This window comes from Mustela erminea, chromosome X (genome assembly GCF_009829155.1).
Source record: "Mustela erminea isolate mMusErm1 chromosome X, mMusErm1.Pri, whole genome shotgun sequence".
NCBI classification, from domain to species: domain Eukaryota; kingdom Metazoa; phylum Chordata; class Mammalia; order Carnivora; family Mustelidae; genus Mustela; species Mustela erminea.
The window spans coordinates 83,908,745-83,932,453 of NC_045635.1; the positions used below are offsets into that span (position 1 = coordinate 83,908,745).

The 23,709-nt window shown below is 36.5% G+C and overlaps 1 protein-coding gene across 4 annotated transcripts; it reads left to right on the forward strand.

Moving 5' to 3' along the window:
• Nucleotides 1-355: 355 nt before the first annotated feature.
• On the forward strand, nucleotides 356-23,709 carry LOC116583054 (melanoma antigen preferentially expressed in tumors-like). Of its 4 annotated transcripts, none has more exons than XM_032331010.1 (7): nucleotides 356-546; nucleotides 5,370-5,453; nucleotides 6,827-6,942; nucleotides 8,206-8,337; nucleotides 19,594-19,951; nucleotides 20,492-21,094; nucleotides 21,920-23,709. In XM_032331010.1, the coding sequence occupies exons 5-7, from the start codon at nucleotides 19,662-19,664 to the stop codon at nucleotides 22,431-22,433; spliced, it is 1,407 nt and encodes a 468-aa protein (XP_032186901.1). In that variant the 5' UTR covers nucleotides 356-546; nucleotides 5,370-5,453; nucleotides 6,827-6,942; nucleotides 8,206-8,337; nucleotides 19,594-19,661; the 3' UTR covers nucleotides 22,434-23,709. The 4 variants fall into 4 exon arrangements, with proteins under 4 accessions (XP_032186901.1, XP_032186902.1, XP_032186903.1 ...); XM_032331011.1 differs by having other exon boundaries at nucleotides 8,255-8,337; XM_032331012.1 differs by lacking the exons at nucleotides 356-546; nucleotides 5,370-5,453 and having other exon boundaries at nucleotides 6,794-6,942.

Below are 23,709 nucleotides of genomic sequence, written 5' to 3' on the forward strand. Positions count from 1 at the left end.
TGAACTAATTTTAAGAAAATTATCAAATTTATTAAACTTTCCAAACATAAAAAACATATGCTCTCACATACTTAGGAGGAAAGACTTTATTTACAGACACACCAAGAGCTTGCAGATTCAGCTCCACAACCTAAGGTCAAATGCAAATTCAGACACAATGACATATTCCAACAAACTTCGCAGGAAAAAAAATATTATTGCAAAAAGGTGATTGAGAATGGATACTTCGTAGCTTTAATCATTAGCATAGGAGGGTTCTGCAATATTCAAAGAGTCTTTTCATTCTCTCCTATTCACTCAGTAATGGCATTCATTAAACAAAAGAAACGCAATGTTCCTTTTACATTTTGAAGGTTTCACAGGCTTTCAGTCTTGAACCTTGTTATCAAAGCCAGGGCACCAGTCTCTAAACTGGAGAAAAAATTTATCAGTTTCTCCTCTGGAGCAGGCACTTACAACATCCAATCTCCCTAGCTGGGGAAACCCAGTGAAGGCAGCTGGCTGGAATCCCAATTGAGAGGCCTGGGCAGAGCATCCTCCCCTCAGGTAAGACTTCTATTTGACCATCTCCATGTATTTATAGGGCAAATGATGGGGTCTGAAGTTAAATATTTGTTTGCCTACATGCAGTTTGGAGTGAGCTACATTCCTATGTTATCATGTCTTAATGTATTCAAGGAGCCTGGCTATGTGTGCATGCCTCCCTTCCCGGATTCCATTCCGGTGGCGGGGCAGGGAGTGTGCACCCCAGCCTGGAGCAGGAGGGGGTGTAAGGTGAGATTTATAACTCTTGGCCTCCAGACCAAAAGAGCCAGTTCTTACCTGGAGGTCTGCTAATGTCAACTAGTTAGGCTCCTGAAGTCACTTATGCAACACAAATCTCACAAACAATATTCTTTAGCTTGTCTGTGTATGTGCATGTTGGGGTGGTCAGGTATGCAGGACAAATCAAAGGAACCTCCACCCATACAATACAGATGTAGAGAATCTTATTCTAAAATTTATACGGAAAGGGTGCCTCGGTGGCTCAGTCGTTAAGCATCTGTCTTAGGCTCAGGTCCTGATCCCAGGATCCTGGAATGGAGCTCCGCATCAGGCTCCCACCTTGGCAGGAAGCCTGGTTCTCCGTCTCCCACTCCCCCTACTGCTGTTGCCTCTCTTGCTCTGTCTCTCTCTGTCAAATGAATAAATAAAATCTAAAAATAAAAAAAATAAAATTTATATGGAAATACAAAACACTAGAATAGTTAAAACATAATTGATAAGGAATAAGAAAGTAAAAAGAATCATTTCATGTGATGTTAATCTTACTATATAGTTACAGCAATTAAGATAATGTAGCATTAGAAGAGGTATAGACACATATATCAGTAGAACAGAACATAGAACTAAAAATTAACTTAATATGTCACAGACTTAAATGTAAAGTGTAAAATTATAATAATTTCAGAAAATATCACTGGGGAAAATGGATCTAGACCTAGGCAAAGTTCTCTGATTTGACAATCAAAAGCACAATCCATTTTAAAAAATCAATAAATTAGACCTCATCTAAATCAAAAACTTTTCTTTGTGGGAGATGCTATGAAGGAATGAAAATACAAGCTACAGACAGGAGAAAAATTTGAAAGCCATGTATCCAACAAAAAAGTACTATCTAGAAAATAAAAATAACTCATAGAGCTCAACAATCAACAACCAAGGAATTGTTGGTTGTTGGAACAAGAAGAAAAGGAATCCAAGGAATTGGAATCCAAGAAGAAAAAGTGCAAAAGACAGCAAAAATTTCACCAAAGGGGATATACAGATGGCAAATAAGCACAGTAAAATATCTTCAACATCATTAGTCATCATTAATCATTAAAAATGCAAATTAAGACTTCAGTGAGAATATTACTACACACATATTAGAACAACTAAAATAAAAAAATGGTAACACCAAATACTGGAAAGGATATGGAGCTAAGCTAGATTGCTTATACATTTCTGGAGGGAATGTAAAATAGGTTTAGCCACTTTATAAGAAAGTATGGCACTTTTAAAAAACTAAATATGAATTTAACATACAAGCCAGAAATATCACTTGTGGGTTTTTAGACCAGAGAATTAAAAGTTTAATTTTACACAGAAACATATGCACAATAGTTCACAGTAAACTTACTCATAAGTCAATGACTGGGAAAAACCAATGAATGAATCCTTGAACGTATGAAACAAAATGGTATATCCATATCATGGATCACTACTCAAAATTAAAAAGTAAACTCTTTTATAAAAGATATTTATTTATTTACTTGACACAGAAAGACATAGTGAGAAAGGGAACATAAGCAGGGGGAATGGGAGAGGGAGAAGCAGGCTTCCTGCCAAGCAGGGAGCCCAATGCGGGGCCCAATCCCAGGACCCTGAGATCATGACCTGAGCCAAGGCAGACGCTTTAATGACTGAGCCACCCTGCTGCCCAAAAAGTAATACATTCTTGACACCTGCAAAAACTTTCATAGATCTCCAGGGAATTATGGGTTTAAAAAAAAAAAAGCCAATTCTAAAACTTATGTATTTTATGATTCCATTTATATAAGATTTTTGAAATGACAAAAATTTAGAAATGAAGACAGTTTAGTAGTTTCCAGTGGTTTTGTATGGAGAATCATTCTAGAAGGAAGATAGGTGTAATTGCAAAATGGTAACACTAGGGAGATCATTGTGATGTTGGACTTGTTTAGAATTTTGTCTGTTGTGGTGGAAACATGGGCCTACATGTGATAAAACTGCATAGAAGTAAGTACACACACACACACACTGAAGTAAAACTGAAAGAACCTAAATGAGATCAGTGGGTATTATCAATGTCAGTATCCTAGTTCTGATAGCATACTATAATTTTGTAATATATTATCACTGGGAAAATCGGATAAAGTGTACCTTGGATTTCTAAGCATTATTTCTTACAGCTGCATGTGAATCTACAATCATCTCAGAATAAAATGTTAAAAATATCTTAATTTTTTTTTTTTACAAAAGGAAGACATGTATCTAATTCTTCCTGAATCTACGCTGCACTCATCCAGGGGAAGAAATATCTAGTATATTGCTTATTGAAATTGCATAGATCTGAATCATAGTTTTGATGTGGCACAGTGGGTTTCCTGTATTTAGCTATCTTACTATAGACCTACCAGTATTAGATTTAGGATTCAGAAGAAAAATACCATACATAGTCATTTATATGTTTACTGAAACTGAAAAATTAAATCATAGTTTTTTCTTATAAAGAGTAAATCCTGATCAGACTAATTTTCCAGTTGAGTAACATACTGAATATTTTCCATAAATTGAATGAACTATGTTTGTGGCACCAAGATTTAGAAAAAGGATTTTAAAGGACATATAAAATATGTAATATACCAGAAATTATATCCTTTGCAAATTAAAAATATGAGGGGGATGTTTTCAAGATTTGTTTAGGGGATATGAGAAAAAAATTTTAAAAATTTACCTTAAAATTCTGCTCTTGAAAAGTATCTACTGTTCTGTTCTGCACTGAGAACCTGGGGGGTTTCTCCTCAGTACAAGTGGGACTCCCATCTAACTTCTCAATTGTTTTCTGTTCAGGATTCTCTGCGCAATATTTGACATTAGGCTGGAAAAATGTCCTGCCCATTAAGGGAGGAATAACAGGTTTTCTCATTATCTCTGTGTTTTTCTAGGATTTTTTTCCTGAACACCCTAAGCACTTCAACTGTCCATCACCCTTTTAAAAAGTTAATGATGTTCATGACGAATTAAAAATTTTAATCTTAAACCACTTATAGTAAATAATATTGACAGGGCTTATTCCTTTTGACAGAAGTACAATCTAAAGCACAGTGTGGCTTAAGGTGACTTCTTGGAAATCACAAAATAGCTTTAAGAAATAGAGACTGGGAAGAACCCCAGATCTCCGGACCCTCAGTTCTGATAACTTACAATCAATGCTAATTATTAAGTGTTATCTGAAAGAACACCAACACCCCCCCCCCAACAGCCTTAGGAGGTCACATCTGTTGCTATTTTCATTTTAAGGATGAATAATGAAATCTTGGAAGAGTTAATATATCTGCCCAATGTCACGAAGCTGTTAGGTACTAAAACCATAAGACCAGGGATCCGATCTTAAGATATCTCATGCCATTATCCCCTATATTGAAAGATGACATTGTTCTGCAAAAATTAAAACAACCATGGCCCATCTACTTCTTTACTTGCCATTAGGATAAAAGAATTGTTTTTAAAAAAGAGCAGAAAAAGCAAAAAACTAAAGCAAAGGAAAAACAAGCAAACACAAAACTATGATTACATGCTCAGTGTCATGAAGAAGAGTAAGACTTGTCCTATAAGGTGACCTGAAATATGAATTAAGTAAGGAGGTGGTTATAAGGATATCTGAAGGCAGGTTGTTAGAGGAAAGCACATAGAAAGGCACGGAAGCATGCCTAGTGAGTTAGTGTTAGAGGAAGGAAAAAGAGACTAATGTGGCTGGAGAAAATGTTACTTATTCATTCAACAAATATTCAACTATCCATTGATCTAGGAACTACTATAGGCACTTAGGATATATTAATGAACAATAAACAAAGATTTATGTTCTCCTGGAATTTATATTGTTCCACCACAGGAGACGGGTGATTTAAAAAACGAACATATGAATAAAATATATTGTATTCCAAAAGGTGGTAAATAATGTGGAAAAGAAAAAGAAACAAAAATGAAGAAGTGGAATTAGGAGTGTGGGGTGAGAGAAGCTTAAAAAATATTAACTATTCTCGTCATTGATAGGACTTTTATTGGGTGGAAATTTTCTCTTTGTGCTGCTTTTGTCAGGTGTCAATGTAAATGCTATAATGGCTTCACTGCACAAGGGTCAGAACACATTTTCCCCATATTTGGTGGAAACTTGACTTGTTTAATATATCGGAATACCGGGGACGCTAATACCTGACAGCTTTTTGTCATCAAGTGTTAATTTTTAAATTAACACCCACTGCCGTATTGCCAATAAATCTGGACTTTGGTTCTCTAGGTTTGAGACCTGGCCTGGTAGAAACTCTGACCAGGTGCAGACACATTGAGTCTTGCTTTCCACCCACGCAGATTCTAACAGGCGGGCTGAGCACATAATCATAACCCTTTCACTTTTGTGGAGGGGAAGTGAACTCCATTTCTCGGGGCGGGTCAGAAGTCTGGTCCCGCCTTCCAGTACAAAATTGACTGAATCACGGGATCACGTGGCCTAAATTCTGCCAATGGAAGTCCTCTCCCAGCCAGTTTGACTTTGGAAAGGAACCATTAAGACGCCGAGCGTTAGCAAACCTGTTTCTTGTTTTTAGAAAGTTCCTGGGAGAAAGTAAAGGACTCCTGTTGCTGAAGTCCTGGATTGCACCCAAGTTTTTTCCAGCTCTTCTTCCAATTAGGTAAATTTCAGCAGTATCCTTTCTATAAATTACACCTATAGTGGCCTAATTTATCCAGGGTCAATGTTTAGGGATTAATAAAAAAAAGGAGGGGCAAAGACAATCCAGTTGGATTACTCAGAGGTCTACTTTCCCCTCCACCCTCTTGTGCATACCCCATCCTAAGGTATGATTCATTTTAGCTGTATGGCTAATCATACCATGTTCTCTCTCTTAAAACCTCCTAAAAGCCTTTCTCTTTTTTTTTCTCTTCTTCAAAAAAGTTATAATTCTCCTTTGCATCTTAATTTTGCTTGCAGTTAGTTTTGGTATCCCAGACTTTAAATTGCAAATAGTGAATTATATATATTTCTGTCTATTGCATTTCATTTCTTTTATACTTAAAAATTCTTTTCTCATCTAAAGAACAAATAAATATTCATTTACATCTTGGAGATGACTGCAGTTTCATTTCTTATAATGGACTCCCTAAAGCAGTTTGAATTCATTTTTTTAAATTCATTTTTAGTGGATGATGTGATATGAGCATTTGTCCATCTTTTTAATTATCCTCCTAACCATATTTCAGTTGATTAGACTGTTGTTGAACACTGTTGTTTACAGAATAACTTTTCTTTTAACACTTGATTTTGTCTCTTTTTAACTTTGAAATAGTTTTAGACTTACAGAAAGGTTGCAAAAATAGCATAGAAAGTTTTCACCAAGATTTCCCTAATGTTAGTGTCTTATATAACCTTAGAAAAATTATAAAACTATGAAATTAACACCAATGCAGTACTATTAACAAATATACATACTTTATTTGCATTTTACCAATTGTCCCACTAATGTCCTTTTCTTTTTTTTAGTCCATTCCCATTTTATTATTTTTTTATTGAAAAATTTTTTGTTCTTATTAATATATAATGTATTATTTGTTTCAGGGGTACAGGTCTGTGATTCATCAGTCTTACGCAATTCACAGCACTCACCATAGCACATACCCTCCCCAGTGTCCATCACCCAGCCACCCCATCCCTCCCACCCTCCACCCCTCCAGCAACCCTCAGTGTTTTTCCTGAGACTAAGAGTCTCTTATGTTTTGTCTCCCTCTGGTTTCAGTCTTGTTTCATTGTTCTCTCCCTTCCCCTATGATCCTCTGTCTTGTTTGTCAAATTCATCATATCAGTGAGATATGATAATTGTCTTTCTCTGATTGACCTACTTAGCATAGCATAATAGCCTCTAGTTCCATCCACATCGTTGCAAATGGCACGATTTCTTTTTTTGAGGGCTGCATAATATTCCAGTGTGTGTGTGTGTGTGTGTGTGTGTATACCGCATCTTCTTTATCCATTCATCTGTTGATGGATAATGTCCTTTTTCTATTCCAGGATCCCATTCAAGATACCACACTTCATTTGGTTGCCATTTCACCTTAGTCTCCTTGAGGCTGACAGTTTATCAGTCTTTCTGGGTCTTTCACAGCCCTGACATTTTGAAGACACTGGTAAAGTATTTTATAGAACATCTGTCAATTTGGATTGGTCTGATGTTTTCTTATGATTAGATTGAAGTTACACATTTTTGGCAAGAATACCTGTTTTATTCTCTTCCTCTCCACCCCATTAATAATGGAGAGATTTTTTCCACTCTATTGTTATGGGACTGGCTGAGCACATGATGCTGGACACTGAACAGATGAATTCATAGCAGGTTATTAGTAACATTTACTCATTGTCTTGGGGAAGAAGACACTAAGTAGAGCCAAGTAGAGCCTTACAGGTTATGCTCTGGAAGAGGGTGAACAATGGGGGCTGGGGGGGCAGTTTTGTAGTTACAAGAGGATGAAGTGACCCTTGGTTTACATGGAAAGTTATGATTGGTTTGTTTGAATAATTCTGGTGCAGAACTATGCCCATTATCTAAGCAGGTATTGTACCTAGTTTCCATTATCTAAGCAGGTATTGTACCTGGTTTCCATGATAAGGAGAGTTCTTTGTCAAGGGGGCCTTATTTGTGGTTGCACAATAGGGAAGGGAGCATTGTTTAGGCCATTTGAGGCCCCCTAGGTTTCCCCCAGATGTCAAGGCATACGTATGATTGAGACTTAACTTTAGGTGTTATACACTGTACTGCACATGCAATTTTGTTCCCTTTCTGTGCATCATGTCATGGGGTACATGATGTCCATATGTGGTATTACTAATCATATTTATCTTGATCACTTGATTAAGGTGATGTTGCTCTATTGTAATGGTATTTTTCCCATTTGTAATGGGAAATATTGTGTAGGAATACTGTGTAAGAAATACTTTGAGTATAAAGATACTGTTTCTTCTGAGGCTTTTACTCACTACTTTTAGAATCTGTCTAAGGATCTTGCTTACAACAGTTACTACGCAATGGTGACTTTCCATTTTCCTCACTCCTACTACATTTATTGGAATTCTCCTGAAAAGCCATTTTTCTCCTCCATTTATTTTTATGTTTTAAATTATTTATAGAAATTATAACATGTATTTCAAAATATTGATTCAAATAATTTATATCAATATTGACTCATGAATCACAATGTTGCACATGAGTTATAATCAAATTATATGATTATTTTATTCTTTGAATCATTCCAGCTTTACTCATTGGGAACTACACTTGGTTGGTTCTGTGTTCCTTCAAAATGACCCTACCCTTTTTTGTGTACTTCTTTCTTTACTGGCATAATAAAATGTTCAATTCATCTTGTGTTTTTTTTTTTTTTTTCTCACCACAGTCCTGGAATCAAGCTCTTTCTTTAAGGATCCCCATTTTATTTCTTGTAGAATGACATTTGGAAACCAATACCTCAAAGTGTGTTTATTGCTACTAGGGTTTCATTGCTGCTAGGTCCTCTCCATCAACAAAGGTAGGAAATATATGGTATGTATATGCCCTTACTTACAGATATAGCTGTATTCATTTCTGTACCTACCTATATGTATAGATATTAAAAGTCAGGAGCTCAGACTGGTAATTCTGATTTCAATCCATTCTAGCTTTATTTATAACTACTTTCTCTGACCTATCTCTCATTATCTACAATATTTACTCATTTGTTCATTCCTGGTGTAGGTATAAAGTAGCTGGGGAGGGGTACCTGGGTGGCTCAGTTGGTTAGGCATCTGCCTTCAGCTCAAGTCATGATCCCAGGATGCTGGGATCGAGTCCCACATTGGGCTCCCTGCTCAGTGGGGAGACTGCTTCTCTCTCTTTCTGCTGATCCCTCTGCTTTAGCTCTCTCTGTCTCTCAAATTAATAAATGAAATCTTAATCTCACAAAACAAACTGAGGGTTGCTGGGGGGAGGGGGTTTGGGAGAAGGGGGTGGGATTATGGACATTGGGGAGGGTATGTGCTTTGGTGAGTGCTGTGAAGTGTGTAAACCTGGTGATTCACAGACCTGTACCCCTGGGGATAAAAATATATGTTTATAAAAAATAAAAAAAATTAAAAAAAATGAATATATAAATTAAAAAAAAAAGAAATGAAATGCATAACAATTGTAAAGGAAGAAACAAACTGTCATTATTGGCAGGTGATATGATTCTTTACATGGAAAACCCCAAAGAATCTAACAATAAATTACTACAAAAAAAAAAGTAATTGAAGAAATCTTAAACAATACACCTGTTAGAAATAGATCTGCTAGGGGTGCCTGGGTGGCTCAATGGGTTAAATCCTCTGCCTTCGGCTCAGGTCATGATCCCAGGGTCCTGGGATCAAGCCCTGCATTGGTCTCTCTGTTTGGCAGGGAGCCTACTTTCCCCTCTCTCTCTGCCTGCCTCTTTGCATACTTGTGATCTCTGTCTGTCAAATAAATAAAAATCTTTAAAAAAAAGAGATAGATTTGCTAATATGTATTTATGAACAGTTCTTTTTGTCTTTAGCTTCAGGGGATTCAATCAAAATACTGTTTTCCCAAGTTTCTTAGTTTAGCTATGTTCTTCCTCATCTCCTCAGTGAGGTTAAGATAGTCATTTGTAATATAGTTAGATTAATCTGTTGTTGTTTGTATTTGAAGTAGGGTGCCTCCCATATTCTGGCTGATTTTATCACTTGCTTTTGTATATGATGTGTGATACGGATCTTTTATTTTTCCCAAATGTCTCAGTTGTTCCAACACCATTTTTTAAATGTCCATCTTTGCCTCAGTGATTTTACATGCTATACTAAAATATCCACATGTTCTTGGGCATTTTGGGGGGTTTTCTATTCTATTTTGGGGGGCTGTCATCTGTTTATGTGCCAGTACCACAACGTTGTCATTACATAGGCTTTATAGTATGCTTTAATGGCTGGTACCATTACCTCCTCTCATAGGTTTTCTCTTTCACTTATATCCTAGTTATTCTTGCCTTTTTTAAATATATGAATTTTATTATCAATTTGTCTAACTGCAATAAAAGTGTTTGCTGGTATTTTGAGATTCTATTACATTTATACATTAACAAGGAGAATTGAATTTTTTTTAATATTGAGTTATTTTATCCAAAGACAGTGAACATATTTTCATTTATTCAAGTTTCCCTGTATCCTTCAAGAGTGCTTTATATAAAAAGAGAGAGAGAGAGAGAGAGGGAGAGACAGTCAGACAGACAAACCAAGAAATAGACTCTTAACTATAGAGAATAAACTGATAGTTATCATAAGATAGGTTTGTTGGGGGATGGGTTAAATAGATAATGGGCAATGAAGAGTACACTTGTGATTAGCATAAGATGTATGGAAGTGTTAAATCACTATATTGTACACATGAAGCTAATATTACACTGCATTTTAACTAACTGGATTTAAATAAACACTTAAAGATGTCCTTATATAGATGTTCCTATTAAGTTTATTCCTATGCATTTAATCTTTTTTGTTGCTATTGCATATAAGATGTTTTCTAAAAATGTGTCCTCCAGCTGGATTGCATGTGCATGTGTGTATGTTTGTATGTATAAAGTATAAAGACTACTAATTTTTGTATGTTAACTTTACATCCTGCTATCTTATTGATTTCTTTATTGCTTACATTAACTTATCTTGTTTCTATAGGACTTTTTGTTTTTATAGGTATGCTATATTATCTGCATATTTGAATGGCTTTACTTCTTGTTATCCATGCTTTTAAAATTTTTTAAAATTTTAATTCTATTAGCAAACACATAGTACATCATTAGTTCTTGATGTAATGTTCAGTGATTCATCAGTTACATATAACATGCAGTACTCATCAAATCATGTGACCACCTTAATGCCCATCCCCCAGTGACCCCATCCTCCTAGCCACCCACCTCCCATTCCACCCCCCTCAGTCTGTTTCCCTGGAATCAAGAGTCTCTCATGGTTTGTCTTCCTTTTTGGTTTCTTCCCATTCAGTTTTCCCTCCCTTCCCCTATTGTTCTCTGCACTAGTCCTTATATTCCACATATGAGTGAAACCATATGAAAGACAATGATAATTGTCTTTCTCTGATTGACTTAATTCATAAACATAATATACCCTTGTTACCTGTATTAGCATAATTATCTGGTGTTAGCATAATAACTTTTTTATCTCTTCTTAATATAATTGATTTCTCTAGTCAACAAATATATGTAGTACAAGACTGAATAGGAGTGAAGTGGTGGGCATACTTCCCTTTTTCTTGACCTTGATGGAAAACTTCTAGTGGTACCACATTAAATAAAATATTAGCATTAAGAATTCATTGAAGAGGGGCGCCTGGGTGGCTCAGTGGGTTAAAGCCTCTGCCTTCGGCCCAGGTCATGATCTCAGGGTCCTGGGATCGAGCCCCGCATCGGGCTCTCTGCTCAGCAGGGAGCCTGCTTCCTCCTCTCTCTCTCTGCCTGCCTCTCTGCCTACTTGTGATCTCTGTCTGTCAAATAAATAAATAAAATATTAAAAAAAAAGAATTCATTGAAGATCTTTTCTCATGTTAAGAAAAAAATTGCCTGATTCCTATTTTCTTGAGCTTCCCCCCCACCCTTTTTAAAAACATGAATGGGTGTTGAATTTCCCCACAGGTTTGTTTAGTATATATGGTGATAATCACATGGTATTGGTCCTTAACTATTTTACTATGGTGAATGATATAAATGAAATTCCTAATATAGAACCAACCTTGTATTAATGAAATAAATCCCACTTCGTAACAGTTTATTGGTTTCTAAATGTATTGTTGGATGTTTGCTAATATTGTATTATTTTTGTATCTACATGTTAATTGTCAATGTCATACTTGCTTCATAAAAGGTGGTAAGGAATGTTCATTCCTTTTAAAAGCTCTTGAATAATTTCTTTCTTTATTTTTTCTTTCTTCTTTTGGGGTGGGGGAGGGTTTCGGAGGGAGTGACAGAGGGAGAGGGAGAGAGAATTTTAAGCAGGGCTTGGTCAAATGACCCTGAGATCATGACTTGAGTGGAAATCAAGTTGGTTGCTTAACTGACCAAGCCACCCAGGTACCCCCAGGGGTAATTTCTTAGTAACTTTCTCTACTTCTATGAAAATTGCCTAATTTAACCTTTCTAAGACTAAAGTCAGAATTCTGGCCATTTCTATTTCTCTAGGAAATTATTTGTTTCATGTAGAATTTCAAATTTATTTGCATAGAGATTTACAAATAGTGTATTTTCTTTTTATGTTTCAATGGTTATTTTTCCTTTGTCATTTATTATTTTGTATGTTTGTTCCCTCTCTTCCTTCATCAAGCCAGCTAGTGGTTTCTCTGTCTTAAAGAGCAGAATTTTGATTTTTAAAATTTTGCATTTCATTAATTTCTGCTTTAATACTTATTATTTCTTCCCTTGTTTTTGTTTGTTTACTCAGTTGTTTTGATGAATTTCCAAGAGTTTATTTTTGCTTTTGTTTCCCTTGCCTCAGGAGATATATCTAGAAAGAAGTTGCTTTGGCCGATGTCAAAGAAGTTATTGCCTAAGATCTCCTCTATGAATTTTATGGTTTCAGGTCTCACATTTAGTTCTTTAATCCCTTTTGAATTTTTTTTTATGGTATAAGAAAATGGTTCATTTTCATCCTTTTGCATGATGCTGTCTGGCTTTCCCAACACCATTTGTTGAAGAGACTGTCTTTTTTCCTTTGCATATTTTCTACTTTGTTGAAGATTTATTGATCATATGGTTATGGATTTACTTCTGGCTTTTAGATTCTGTCCCATTAACCTATGCATTTCTTTTTTTGCCAGTACCATACTGTTTTGATCACTATAGCTTTCTAATATAATGATGGTGATGTGATATGATGTGATGGTACGAGCTTCCCCCCCCCTCAGGATTGCTTTGGCTATTTAGGGTCTTTTGTTCCATACAAATTTTAGGATTATTTATTCTAGCTCTGTGAAAAAAATTGTTGGTATTCAGTAATTGCATTAAATGTGTAAATTGCTTTGGGTAATATAGACATTTTAACAATATTTGTTCTTTTAATCCATAAGCATGAAAGGTCTTTCGATTTCTTTGTGTCATCTTTAATTTCTTTCATTAGTGTTTTATACTTTCTGAGTACAGGTCCTAACCTCTTTGGTTAGGTTTATTCCTAGGTATTTCATGGGTGTTGGTACAATTTTCAATGGGATTGATTCCTTAATTTATCTTTCTGCTGCTTCATTTTTGGTATATAGAAATGGAACAAATTTCTGTATGTTGATTTTGTATCCTGTATTTTTCCTGAATTCATCTATCTGTTCAAGGAGTTTTTGGGTGGAATCTTTCAGGTTTTGTATATATAGTATCATGTCATCTGGAAATATTGAAGTTTTAGTTGCCAATTTGGATGCCTTTTATTTCTTTTTGTAGTCTGATTGGTGTGGCTAGGACTTTCAGTACTATGTTAAATAAAAGTGGTGAGAGTGGACATCCCTGCCTTGTTCCTGACCATACAGGAAAAGCTCTCAGTTTTTCCTCATTCAGGATGATATTAGTTGTGGTTTTTTCCTATATATGGCCTTTATAATGTTGAGGTATTTTCCCTCTAAACCTACTTTATTAATAATTTTTATCATGAATGGATGTTGTAATTTGTCAAATACTTTTCCTACATCTATTGAAATGATAATACTGTTCTTATCTTTTCTTTTATTAATGTGATATATTACATTGACTGATTTGTAAATATTGAACCACACTTACAAGCAGGAATAAATCTGACTTGATCATGATGAATTATTTTTAATATACTGATAAATTTTGTTTGCTAGTATTTTGTTGAGACTTTTTGCTTTTTTGTTCATCAGGGATATTGACCTGTAGTTTTCTTTTTTGTGGAGTGTTTATTTGATTTTGGTATCAGGGGAATGCTAACTTCATAGGATGATTCTGGAAGCTTTCCTTCTTTTTCTGTGGGTTTTTTTGGGGGTGGGGGCAGAATCATTTGAGGTGAATAATATTAACTCTTCTTTAAATATTTGATAGAATTCACCATGTGTTCCTGGACAAAATTTTGTTCATAGGGAGTTTTTTGTTACTGGTTCAGTTTCTTTGCTGGTTATCAGTCTGTTCAAGTTTTCTGTTTCTTCCTGTTTCAGCTTTAGTAATTTATATGTTTCTCGGACTTTATTCATTTTTAGGTTGTCCATTTTGTTGTCATACAGTTTTTCTATAATATTCTCTATAATTGTATTTTTTTGGTATTGGTTGTCATTTCTCCTCTTCAGTTGTGATTTTTTTATTTGGGTTCATTCTCTTTGTGAAAAATCTAGCTGAAGTTTATCAATTGCATTAATTTTTTTGAAGAACTAGCTCCTACTTTCATTGATCTGTTCTATTGTTTTTTTAGATTACATTTCAATTATTTCTGTTCTAATCATTATTATTTCCTTCCTTCTTCTGGCTTGGGTTTCATCTGTTGTGCATTTTCCAGCTCTTTTAAGTATTAGATTAGGTTTTTTATTTGAGATTTTTCTTTCTTCTTGAGGTAGGCTTGTGTTGCACTATACTTCCTTCTTAGGACCACCTTTGCTGCATGCCAAAGATTTTGGACTGTTGTGTTTTCATTTTTGTTTGTTTCCATGTATTTTTTAATTTCTTCTTTTATTTCCTGGTTGACCCATTCATTGCTTAGTGGCATGTTGTTTAACCTCCATGCATTTGTGGTCTTTCCAGTTTTTTTTTTTTTTTTGTAGTTGACTTCAAATTTCATAGTATTGTGGTCAGAAGGGTACATAGTATGACTTCAAAATTTTTGTATTTGTTCAGGCCCATTTTGTGACTTAATATGTGATCTATTCTGGAGAATCTTCCATATGTACTTGAAATTTTTGCTGTTTTAGGATGGGATGTTCTGAATATCTCTCTTGAATCCATTTGATCCAGAGTGCCATTCAAAGCCATTGTTTTCTTGTTGATTTTCTGTTTAGGTGATCTATCCTTTGATGTAAATGGGGTGTTAAAGTCCCCCACTATTATTGTATTATTATTGATTAGTTCCTTTATGTTTACTATTAATTGTTTTATATATTTGGGTGCTTCCATGTACACAAATATTTACAATTGTTTATCTTTTTGTTAGATTTTCCCCTTTGTATTTCTTGTTATTGTCGTTGTTTTAAAGTCTGGTTTATCCAACGTAACTATTGCTGCTCAAGCTTTCTTTTGATGTCCATTTGCATGACAAATATTTCTCCATTCCCTCACTTTCAATCTGCAGGTGTCTTTAGGTATAAAATGAGTCTCTTGTAGGCAACATATAGATGCCTCATTTTTTTTATCCATTCTAACATCCTCTGTCTTTTGATTGGAGTGGTTGTTCCATTTACATTCAAAGTAGTTATTGATAGATATGTATTAAGTACCATTTTGTTCTTATTTTGTCATTGTTTCTGGACGTTTTCTCTGATCATTTCTTGTCTTTGTCACTTTTGGACTCTCTTTTCCACTCAAAGTGTCACCTTTAATATTTCTTGCAGGGCTGGTTTAGTGGCCACGAACTCCTTTAATTTTTGTCAGGGAAACTCTTTATCTCTCTTTCTATTCTGAATTATAGCCTTGCTGGGTAGAATGTTCTTGGCCACAGATTTTTGATGTTTATCACATTGAATATATTGTGCCTCTCTCTTCTGGCTTGCCAGGTTTCTTTTGTAAAATCTTCAGCTAGCCTTATAAGTTTTCCCTTGTAAGTTAAGGCCTTTTTCATGTTGCTTTTAAGATTTTTTTCTTTATTGCTGTATTTTGAAATTTTAATTACAGTATGTCTTGGTGTTGGCTTGCTTTCGTGATTTTGATGGGAGTTCTCTGTGCCTTCTGGATCTGGAAGCCTGTTTCCTTCCCCAGATTAAGGCTGTTTTCAGCTATTATTTCCTCAAATAATACTTCTGCCTCCTTTTCTCTTTCTTCCTCTGAGACTCCTATAATACAAAAACTATTACTTTTGATTGAGTCACTGAGTTCTCTAAGTCTGTTCTTATGTTTCATAATTCTTTCTCTTTTTTTCAGTTTCACTGTTTTCTATTATTTTATCTTTTATATTGCTTATTCATTCCTGTTTATTCCATTCTTTTGTTAATTGCATCAAGTGAGTTTTAACTCTGTTATTTTGTTTTTCATCTCTGATTGTTTTTTAATGCTTTTATCTATGCAGTAAGGACTTCCCTGAAGTTTTTCATTCTTTTCTCAATCCCACTGAGTATCCTTATAATTGTTGTTTTAACTTCTTCATTTAACATATTATTTGTATCTGTTTTGCTTGGATATCTGGCCATGACTATATCTTGTTCTTCATTGGGGATGAAATCCTCCATCTTTGCATTTTGCCTAAGTCTCTGTCTTCTTTTTTGTGTTAGAAAGGCCAGTTATGTCCCCTACTCTTAAAAGTAATGGCCCTATGCAGTCGTGTAGTGCCCAGGGCCTGGTACTTTAGGTAGTCTCTCTGGTGTGTGCTGCATGTGCTCTACTGTTGTGTTTTGGCTGCTCTGTACTTCAGGCTAATCATCTACAGAGTCTCTTCTTGCCTACTGTGGGAAGTGTTTGGTCCCTGGCCTTGACAGGGGCAAGTTTTAATTAAATATCCTCTGGTCTGCTTATGAAATGAGACTGGACGCCTCTTCTACAAGAGCTGAGGCCTGCAGAACATTTTGGTCAGGAGATGTGGTTTGGGCAGCGGCTTGTGCTGGTGCTCTGTGGTAGGAGCCTTCCACAGTGGGACTGAGACAAGTATGACTGGGATGGATAGATAGTTCCATGGGAGTGCAGGGAGGTGGGGCTTGGTGTAAGCAAGTTACGCAGCCAGTGTCAGCAGTACACTGCTTCTGATAAGTGGCTCTGTGTTTATGCTGAGCAGCAAGGGAGGGAAATGGTACTGGTCAGCTCCTTTATTCCAGAGAAGTGTCTCTGCGAATGCTCCCTCTCAAAATTGCACTCTGAGATGAGTAAATTATCTCCCCACTGTGTGCCTCAGATGCTCTTTGGATTGCTATTTCTACATTGTCTGCCCCTGGGTTTGCATTCCTTCTCTCCCGAGTAGCACAGTGTCCTACAGGCTTTATCCCAGCCAAGCCCGCTGACCTTTAAAACTCCAGGCTTTAAGCCCCCCTGGTTGTAAGAACTCATAATTCAGAGCCTCTCATTTTCAAAGTCCATGACTTTGGGGAAACATTCTCCTGTTCTGTTCCCCTGTGTGCTCCTCTGTCTCTTGCCCTTCTCTGTGCCATGTCTCCCTGCACTCTGCAGGACCTATGATCCATTTCTCCTTAAACACCATCTCCATACTTTTTGTCTTCTTTGATGTGACCTTTTCTCTCAATTTAGTTGTAACATTTGTTATGTCAATCTTCTGGTCAATTTCTGGCATATTCAGGGTGATTTGATAGTTATCTAGTTGTGTTCATGGGATGAGGCAAGCATAGGGTCTTCCTACTCCACTCCCATCTTCCTTCTATCAAGATTTGTATCTCCTTTTAACTTAAGAATTTTTAAATAGAGGCTTATAATAACTTTTTGAGGTAGAAAAGCTCTTTCTGCTTTCTGTTTTTTAACTAAGCTTAACTTTTGTTGTATTGTGATTAGATTGTAATAATTCTACTTTATGGAATTTAATGATGTTGTTTCTCTGAAATGATTATCAATTTTTAATAGAAAGATTTGAAGAAAATGTATTCTGTATTCCTTGTCTCTGTGTGTGTTGGTGTGTATGTTTGTGTGTACTATGTGGTTTACCTTATTGATTATGTTGTTTAGATTTTCTGCATCTGCATTCTTTTCTTATACCACTTGATCTTTCTTGTACTGAGACTGGTTTCTTAAATCCCTTATTATTACTGTTTTAAAATCTGTCTCCTTTCCCTTTTGCTTTATAACAGTGGTTGCTGTGTTACTTGGTAAGTAAGTGTTCCTAAGTGTTATATCTTTATTGTGCATCTTGGCTTTTATCATCAAGACATATTCTTTGTCATGTTTAATACTTTTTAAAAAATTATCCTTAACCACCTGTTTTCTTAACAGTTTACTATCTTGTCCATTCTTCATCCCCCCACTGATATTATTTAATACCCACCTACTGCATTATGGAAAAAAGTTTACCCTATTCTCTTCTATTTCTCTCCTTATGCTCATTTTTAGTCACATGATTTCTGTTTTTCTTTTCACAACATGAAGCATTTGTACATTAGTCTTTCTTCTTTTCCCCTATCTTGATTTTAATGTTAGATGTTAAAATCAGATATTTTGGTGACATTTTCCCTGTCATCACATGTAAGCTCACATTCTCAGTTCATCTTTTTGAAGATTACTTGACAGACTTTCTGTAAAGAGACATTTGGTAAATATTTTAAGCTTGTGGGCCATAGTGTCTCTGTTTTAACAGCTTTGTCATTGTAGTGCAAAAACATCCATAAATAATACATAATACATAAATGTTTGATCACAACTTTGTTTCAATAAAACTTTATTTACAAAGTTAGGCAGTGGACTATATTTGGCATAATCTGACCACAATTTACAGAGCCCTGCTCTAGTAGATTCCTCAGGAAAGACTGAGGGGTGGGGAATTTCCTAAGTTCCTGTATGTTGAAAAACTCACAAGAGTCTTAGTTTAATGATGTCCTTTTCTGTCATTGTAGCGAAGTCCAGATCCTTTACTTCTTTTGTATGTTTGTTTTGGTAATGGAGGGAGTTATGAATGTACTGGTTTTGTGGTTCTTTGGTGATTGGATTGTGTGGCAAGATCCTTCCTTTTTCTCTTTTGTTTATTTCCCCTGTCATACCCAGTTGCTAAAGGGTGCTTCTCCCTTCCTTTTTGCCTTTATTCTTTTCTAGAAGTTATGTCTTTCAAAGACTGAACATTTAAATATTCCTTCTCCTTTACATGCTCATATTTTGGAGTCCCTTCACTTGGTTCCCTGCTCTCATCTTCCAGGATATCTTTTTCAGACTGGTTTTGTGATTTGTCATTCTTTTATAGTTTTAGATAAGCTTTAAGCTCCTAACCATCTTTCTTCTTCTGTATCTTTTGAAGATTTTTTTGTTCTGTCTTTGCTTGCCACAAAGCCTACTGATGGGAGTGTAACAGATTGTATGCTGGGATTTTATGAGTTCTTTTTTAACTTAAAATTATTTTGAATTTTTACATTTTCCATTTTATTTTATTTTTTTAGAGAGAGAGAGAGAAAGTGAGCACAAGTGGGGCAAAGACAGTGGAAGAGGAAGAGGGAGCATCTTAAGCAGGCTCCATGAGCATTGTAGAGTCCAATGCAGGGCTCGATCTCACAACCCTGAGATCATGACCTGAGCCAAAATCAAGAGTCAGACACTTAGCTGACTGAGCCACCCAGGTACCTCTGGAATTTTCCATTTTAAAGTAATGATAAGGATATGGCTTTTATTCACATTTACATTTTCCTTCTTACTGGTTTATATCCTTTGGGCAGGAAATATTGGGAAGAAGGCAGCTGGGTAGTTAACATTGTGTTCTGCTAACTTACCTCTAATGGCCTTTTATCTTATGCAAATATATGTGTGTGTGTGTGTGTGTGTGTGTGTGTGTGTTTGTGTGTATGCATGCACATATATATTTAGACACACATAGAAGTCTATTTTTGTTCTGTTTCTTTAGTAGAGGTCACTTGAGTTGGCTGTCTGATTCACTATATATTTATTCAATATCCATCCCGTTCATATCGAATCTTGGAGGCAGATAAGACTATAGATATCTTCTCAAGATTTCTAAATATTCCTCACCCTGAAGCACCTTCACAAAGATGGACCAAAAGGCCGTAGCCACACTGCTAGAGCTTGCTGCAAAAAGTCTGCTAAGTAATGAGCCTGCGGCTATCCATGCCCTGGAAGAACTCCCAAGAGACCTCTTTGTTCCCTTGTTCATTGATGCCTTCGTGGGAGGGCATGAGAAGATACTAAAAGCAATGGTGAGGGCTTGGCCCTTTCACTGTCTCCATATTGGGGCACTGAGTGTACAAGAGTCATATTATGAAATCTTGGAAGCCATGATTGATGGTCTGCAGATCCTCCCTGACCAGAACTCTTCCTCTTGGTAAGCCTATGTCCAGAAGAAACAGTCAGCAGAAGAGTATGCTAGAGCCTGGGTCAGGGGGATACCTCTGACCTCCCAAAAGCAAGGCTAAAAGCCTTACTTTTGGCTTTTAAGTAAGTAAGCCAAAAGGCTTACTTTTGGCTTTTTTTGGGGGGAGGCTAAAAGCCTCCCAAAAGTAGCCAGTGGTAAATGCTGAAGATCTCTGTGGGGCTATTGGTCCAAAACTTGGGGTTACCTTAAGGGATCTAGTGTCTTACAGGCTTGATTATAGAATAAAGGTTACTGAGGTGGTGGATTTATCTCCCGAGTTTGATTACATAGAAGTACATGGGTGATGAAACTGGGGAGGACTAGAGGTGAAGTAAGCATGGAAAAGAACGAAAGATGCTGAATTTGTATAAAAGGACTTCCTGGTGAATGGTATATGGAACGAAAACCAGGGATAAAGAGTTCTGTTTCAGCTTCCCATTATGGGTCTTACTGGGTTATATTAAAACCAACTACTTCTCATGTGTGTTCTGTCTCCTCCTCTCCTTACAGGGGGCCAAAACTGAGGATCCTAGATTTGAGACAGGACCCAGACTGTGGAACAACATGCTCAGAGATCAATACCACATTTCCTTTCTGTTTTCAGTCTTGTGTTTACTCTCAACACTCTATCCTTAAAACAGAAGAAGCCCAGCATAGTATCAAGTGTCTTGGAATTGTTAATTCAGAATCTGAGCCTCTGTCAACCCAGAAACCCATGGAATTATTAGTGGACCTTTCTTTCAATGGTACCTTGAGAACAAAGCAATTTCTTTCTTTCCTTCAGAGTAAAGTTGAGCAGAGCTTTGGGTCTTTGCACCTCTGCTGCAGAGATTTGCAAATTGATAAAATGTCTGCCCACAAAAGTGTCCTGCAGTTTCTGGATCTAGGATGCATTGATCACCTGGAATTGAATCAGGCTTATCTGAAAGAAGTCACCACACTATTGGCTCAGATGATCCACCTGAACAGCATTAGTTTGTCTAACATCTCCTTTAAACATTGTAAGAGGGAAGACTTCAGAACTTTTCTCATCCAGCTTGGGCAACTATCCAACCTCCAGGAACTCAGCTTGGCTTTATTCTGCCTTACAGATCAACTTCATAAACTGCTCAGGTGAAGGGGTGGGGAGGAACCTGGGTTCCCTAAACACCCCATTGTTAAAACAGGAGAAGAGACCATACTTAGATAACCCAGGCTTCTTGTAACCTACATCTCCTTCCGCATCAGCATTTGCACCAGCAGGAGCTTGAAACTGGCCCAGCTAGTAAGAGGTATCTCATTGTGAAGAGACAGACAAGACAATATTTGAAAAGAAAGTTGTGCTCCTTCTTTTATTCATTCATTCAGTTGACCATGTGCAGACAGTATGAAAAAATTTTAAATATATTGGTGAAAAAGACTCAGTTCTTCTATTGGCGTATATAGCTTTCTAGACAGGAAGGGGAGGCATTCAGATGTTGCATACCCCCATAGGCTAGCTGCAATAGTTAACACTGCCCGATCATTTTGCTCCTGTGTTTTCTCCAAGGCTTGGGCCCTAAATGGAGAACTTGTTTTCTGGGACTTAGTCAAAGGGAACCCTCAGTTGGATGCTTTCTTAGACCTATCTTCAATAAATGAACAAGATCCATTATTGACTGTGTTGTATATACCAAGTGCATACAACTTTTTTCACTTAATCTTTCCCACAACGATGTATCAGAATAACTGTTGTGTGCACATTTTAAAGATTAAAAACCTGTATCTCAGAGGGGAAAAGTAACTTTCTCAGAGTCACAAGCCTATTAAGTCTGATTGCAAAGCCCACATAGTTAACCACTGTTGCAAAATATGTACAAATTGTTTTATTCTAGAGCCTTAGATATTTATAATTCTGGTCTCGTTGCCCTAATCCAATCCTCATTTTTCTGAAATAGCCTTCCTTTTTTCTCTCTACAGAATCCTACCACCTCAGTTGGATACATTGTGTCTATCTTTTTGTGGCCTGTCTAACAGAGATATCACTGTCCTGTCCCAGAGTTCTCAGGCCACCTACCTAAAGCTATTGAATCTCAGCAACAACCAGATATTCTCAGAAGTTTATGAGCCCTTCCAGACTCTGCTAGAGAAGGTATCAGGCACCCTGCAGTATCTGGAGATAAATAATTGTCTGATAACTGATTCTACTCTCTCTGCTGTCCTCCCAGCCCTGAGCCACTGTACCCACCTCCGTGTCCTTAGCTTTGCCTTCAACCCCATTACAATGCCTCTGCTCATGGGCCTTCTGCAGCATTTAACATGCTTGGTAGACCTGAAACATGTTATTTGTCCTGTTCCTGTCCACTGCTATGAACAATGGAATTTTCCTGGCAGTTTGGACCGACAAAAACTGGCTGAAGTGCAGGCCCAACTGACAGCAAGGCTGCAGGTATTACGGCGAGATGACATGACCTGGACCACTTGTCCTGAGTGATTTCCATAGTACAAGGAGTTGTTTGAACACTGATGTGTGACCATTAAAGCATTCAGTGTTTGGTCTAAAGTTCAGATTAGTTAGACACAGAGATAAAATTCTACTGTTTGAGGAAATTGGTTAGGGAGATTGGATCTATACCTGACCTCTATAAAAGAAAAACTCTAAAATGAAAATGGAAGAATTTGAAAGGGCCTGTGGATCTTTTGCACATTGCCCTCTACATCCTTTTCTGGTTACTAACCATAATGTTGGATATATGAGATAGGCTAACCCAGTGACTGTACCATCATTTTTGTTGTCACACTGATTGGTCCACTTATCCACTTATGGACATATGACACAAATCAGAACAATTGAAACTTCCTGGTTATGGTAGTTATTGAAGCTAATAATTTTACCCTTTAGGGTCCTGTAAACTTCTTATATTTATGATTGCCTTGGGTTGTTTATGAGAAATCCTGTGTGAGTAAAAGGAAACAAACTATGCCTACGACCTACTGGTGTTTTTTGTTATTTGTTTTTGAGTATAGTTGACACGAAATGTTACGTTCATTTCAAGTGTACAGAATAGTGATTGTTTCTCTGTATGTTATGCTATGCCCACCACAAGTATAACTACCATCTGTCACCATACAACCCTATTACAATATCATTGGCTATATTCCCTATGCTGTGTCTTTTCCTGCTGATGTTTTTGTTAATGTGTTGCTACCTGCTTTCCCAGGTCTCAGACCTCTGGCTCAGTTATTCCTTATTTCACATACATTCACCAAATACCTATTATAATGTAGATATTGTTCTAGGTGCTGCAAAATATAAGGTCCTTGATCTCAAAACAGTCAGCGTATAGATAGTCCTATGATTTTTTTCAGTTTCTCCACAATTTTTTAGGGCATTTGCAAAAATTATTTGCCACTCCTCCCCAGATTTGTTTCACCTTTTCTCTTACATACTCTGCTCAATCCATGTTGGCCTCTTTATGCTATTGTACTGCCTTCAGGTCATGGCTTAAATTTTTCCTCCTCAGGTAGGCTTTTTCTCTATCCAAGTAGATTGTCTCTGCTGATGTTCTCTCTTAATGTACCATGTACGTTTCCTTCATGGTACACATAATTCCATATGTATTTGCTCCCTCTGCTCTTCCACTAGAGTTACACTGTTCCTTATGGTACACATTAGCCATATGTGGCTACTGAGCACTAGAAACTTGCTCCAAGTATTAAATGCACAGTATACATCCAAGACTTGATCAGAAACCAAAGATATAGAATAA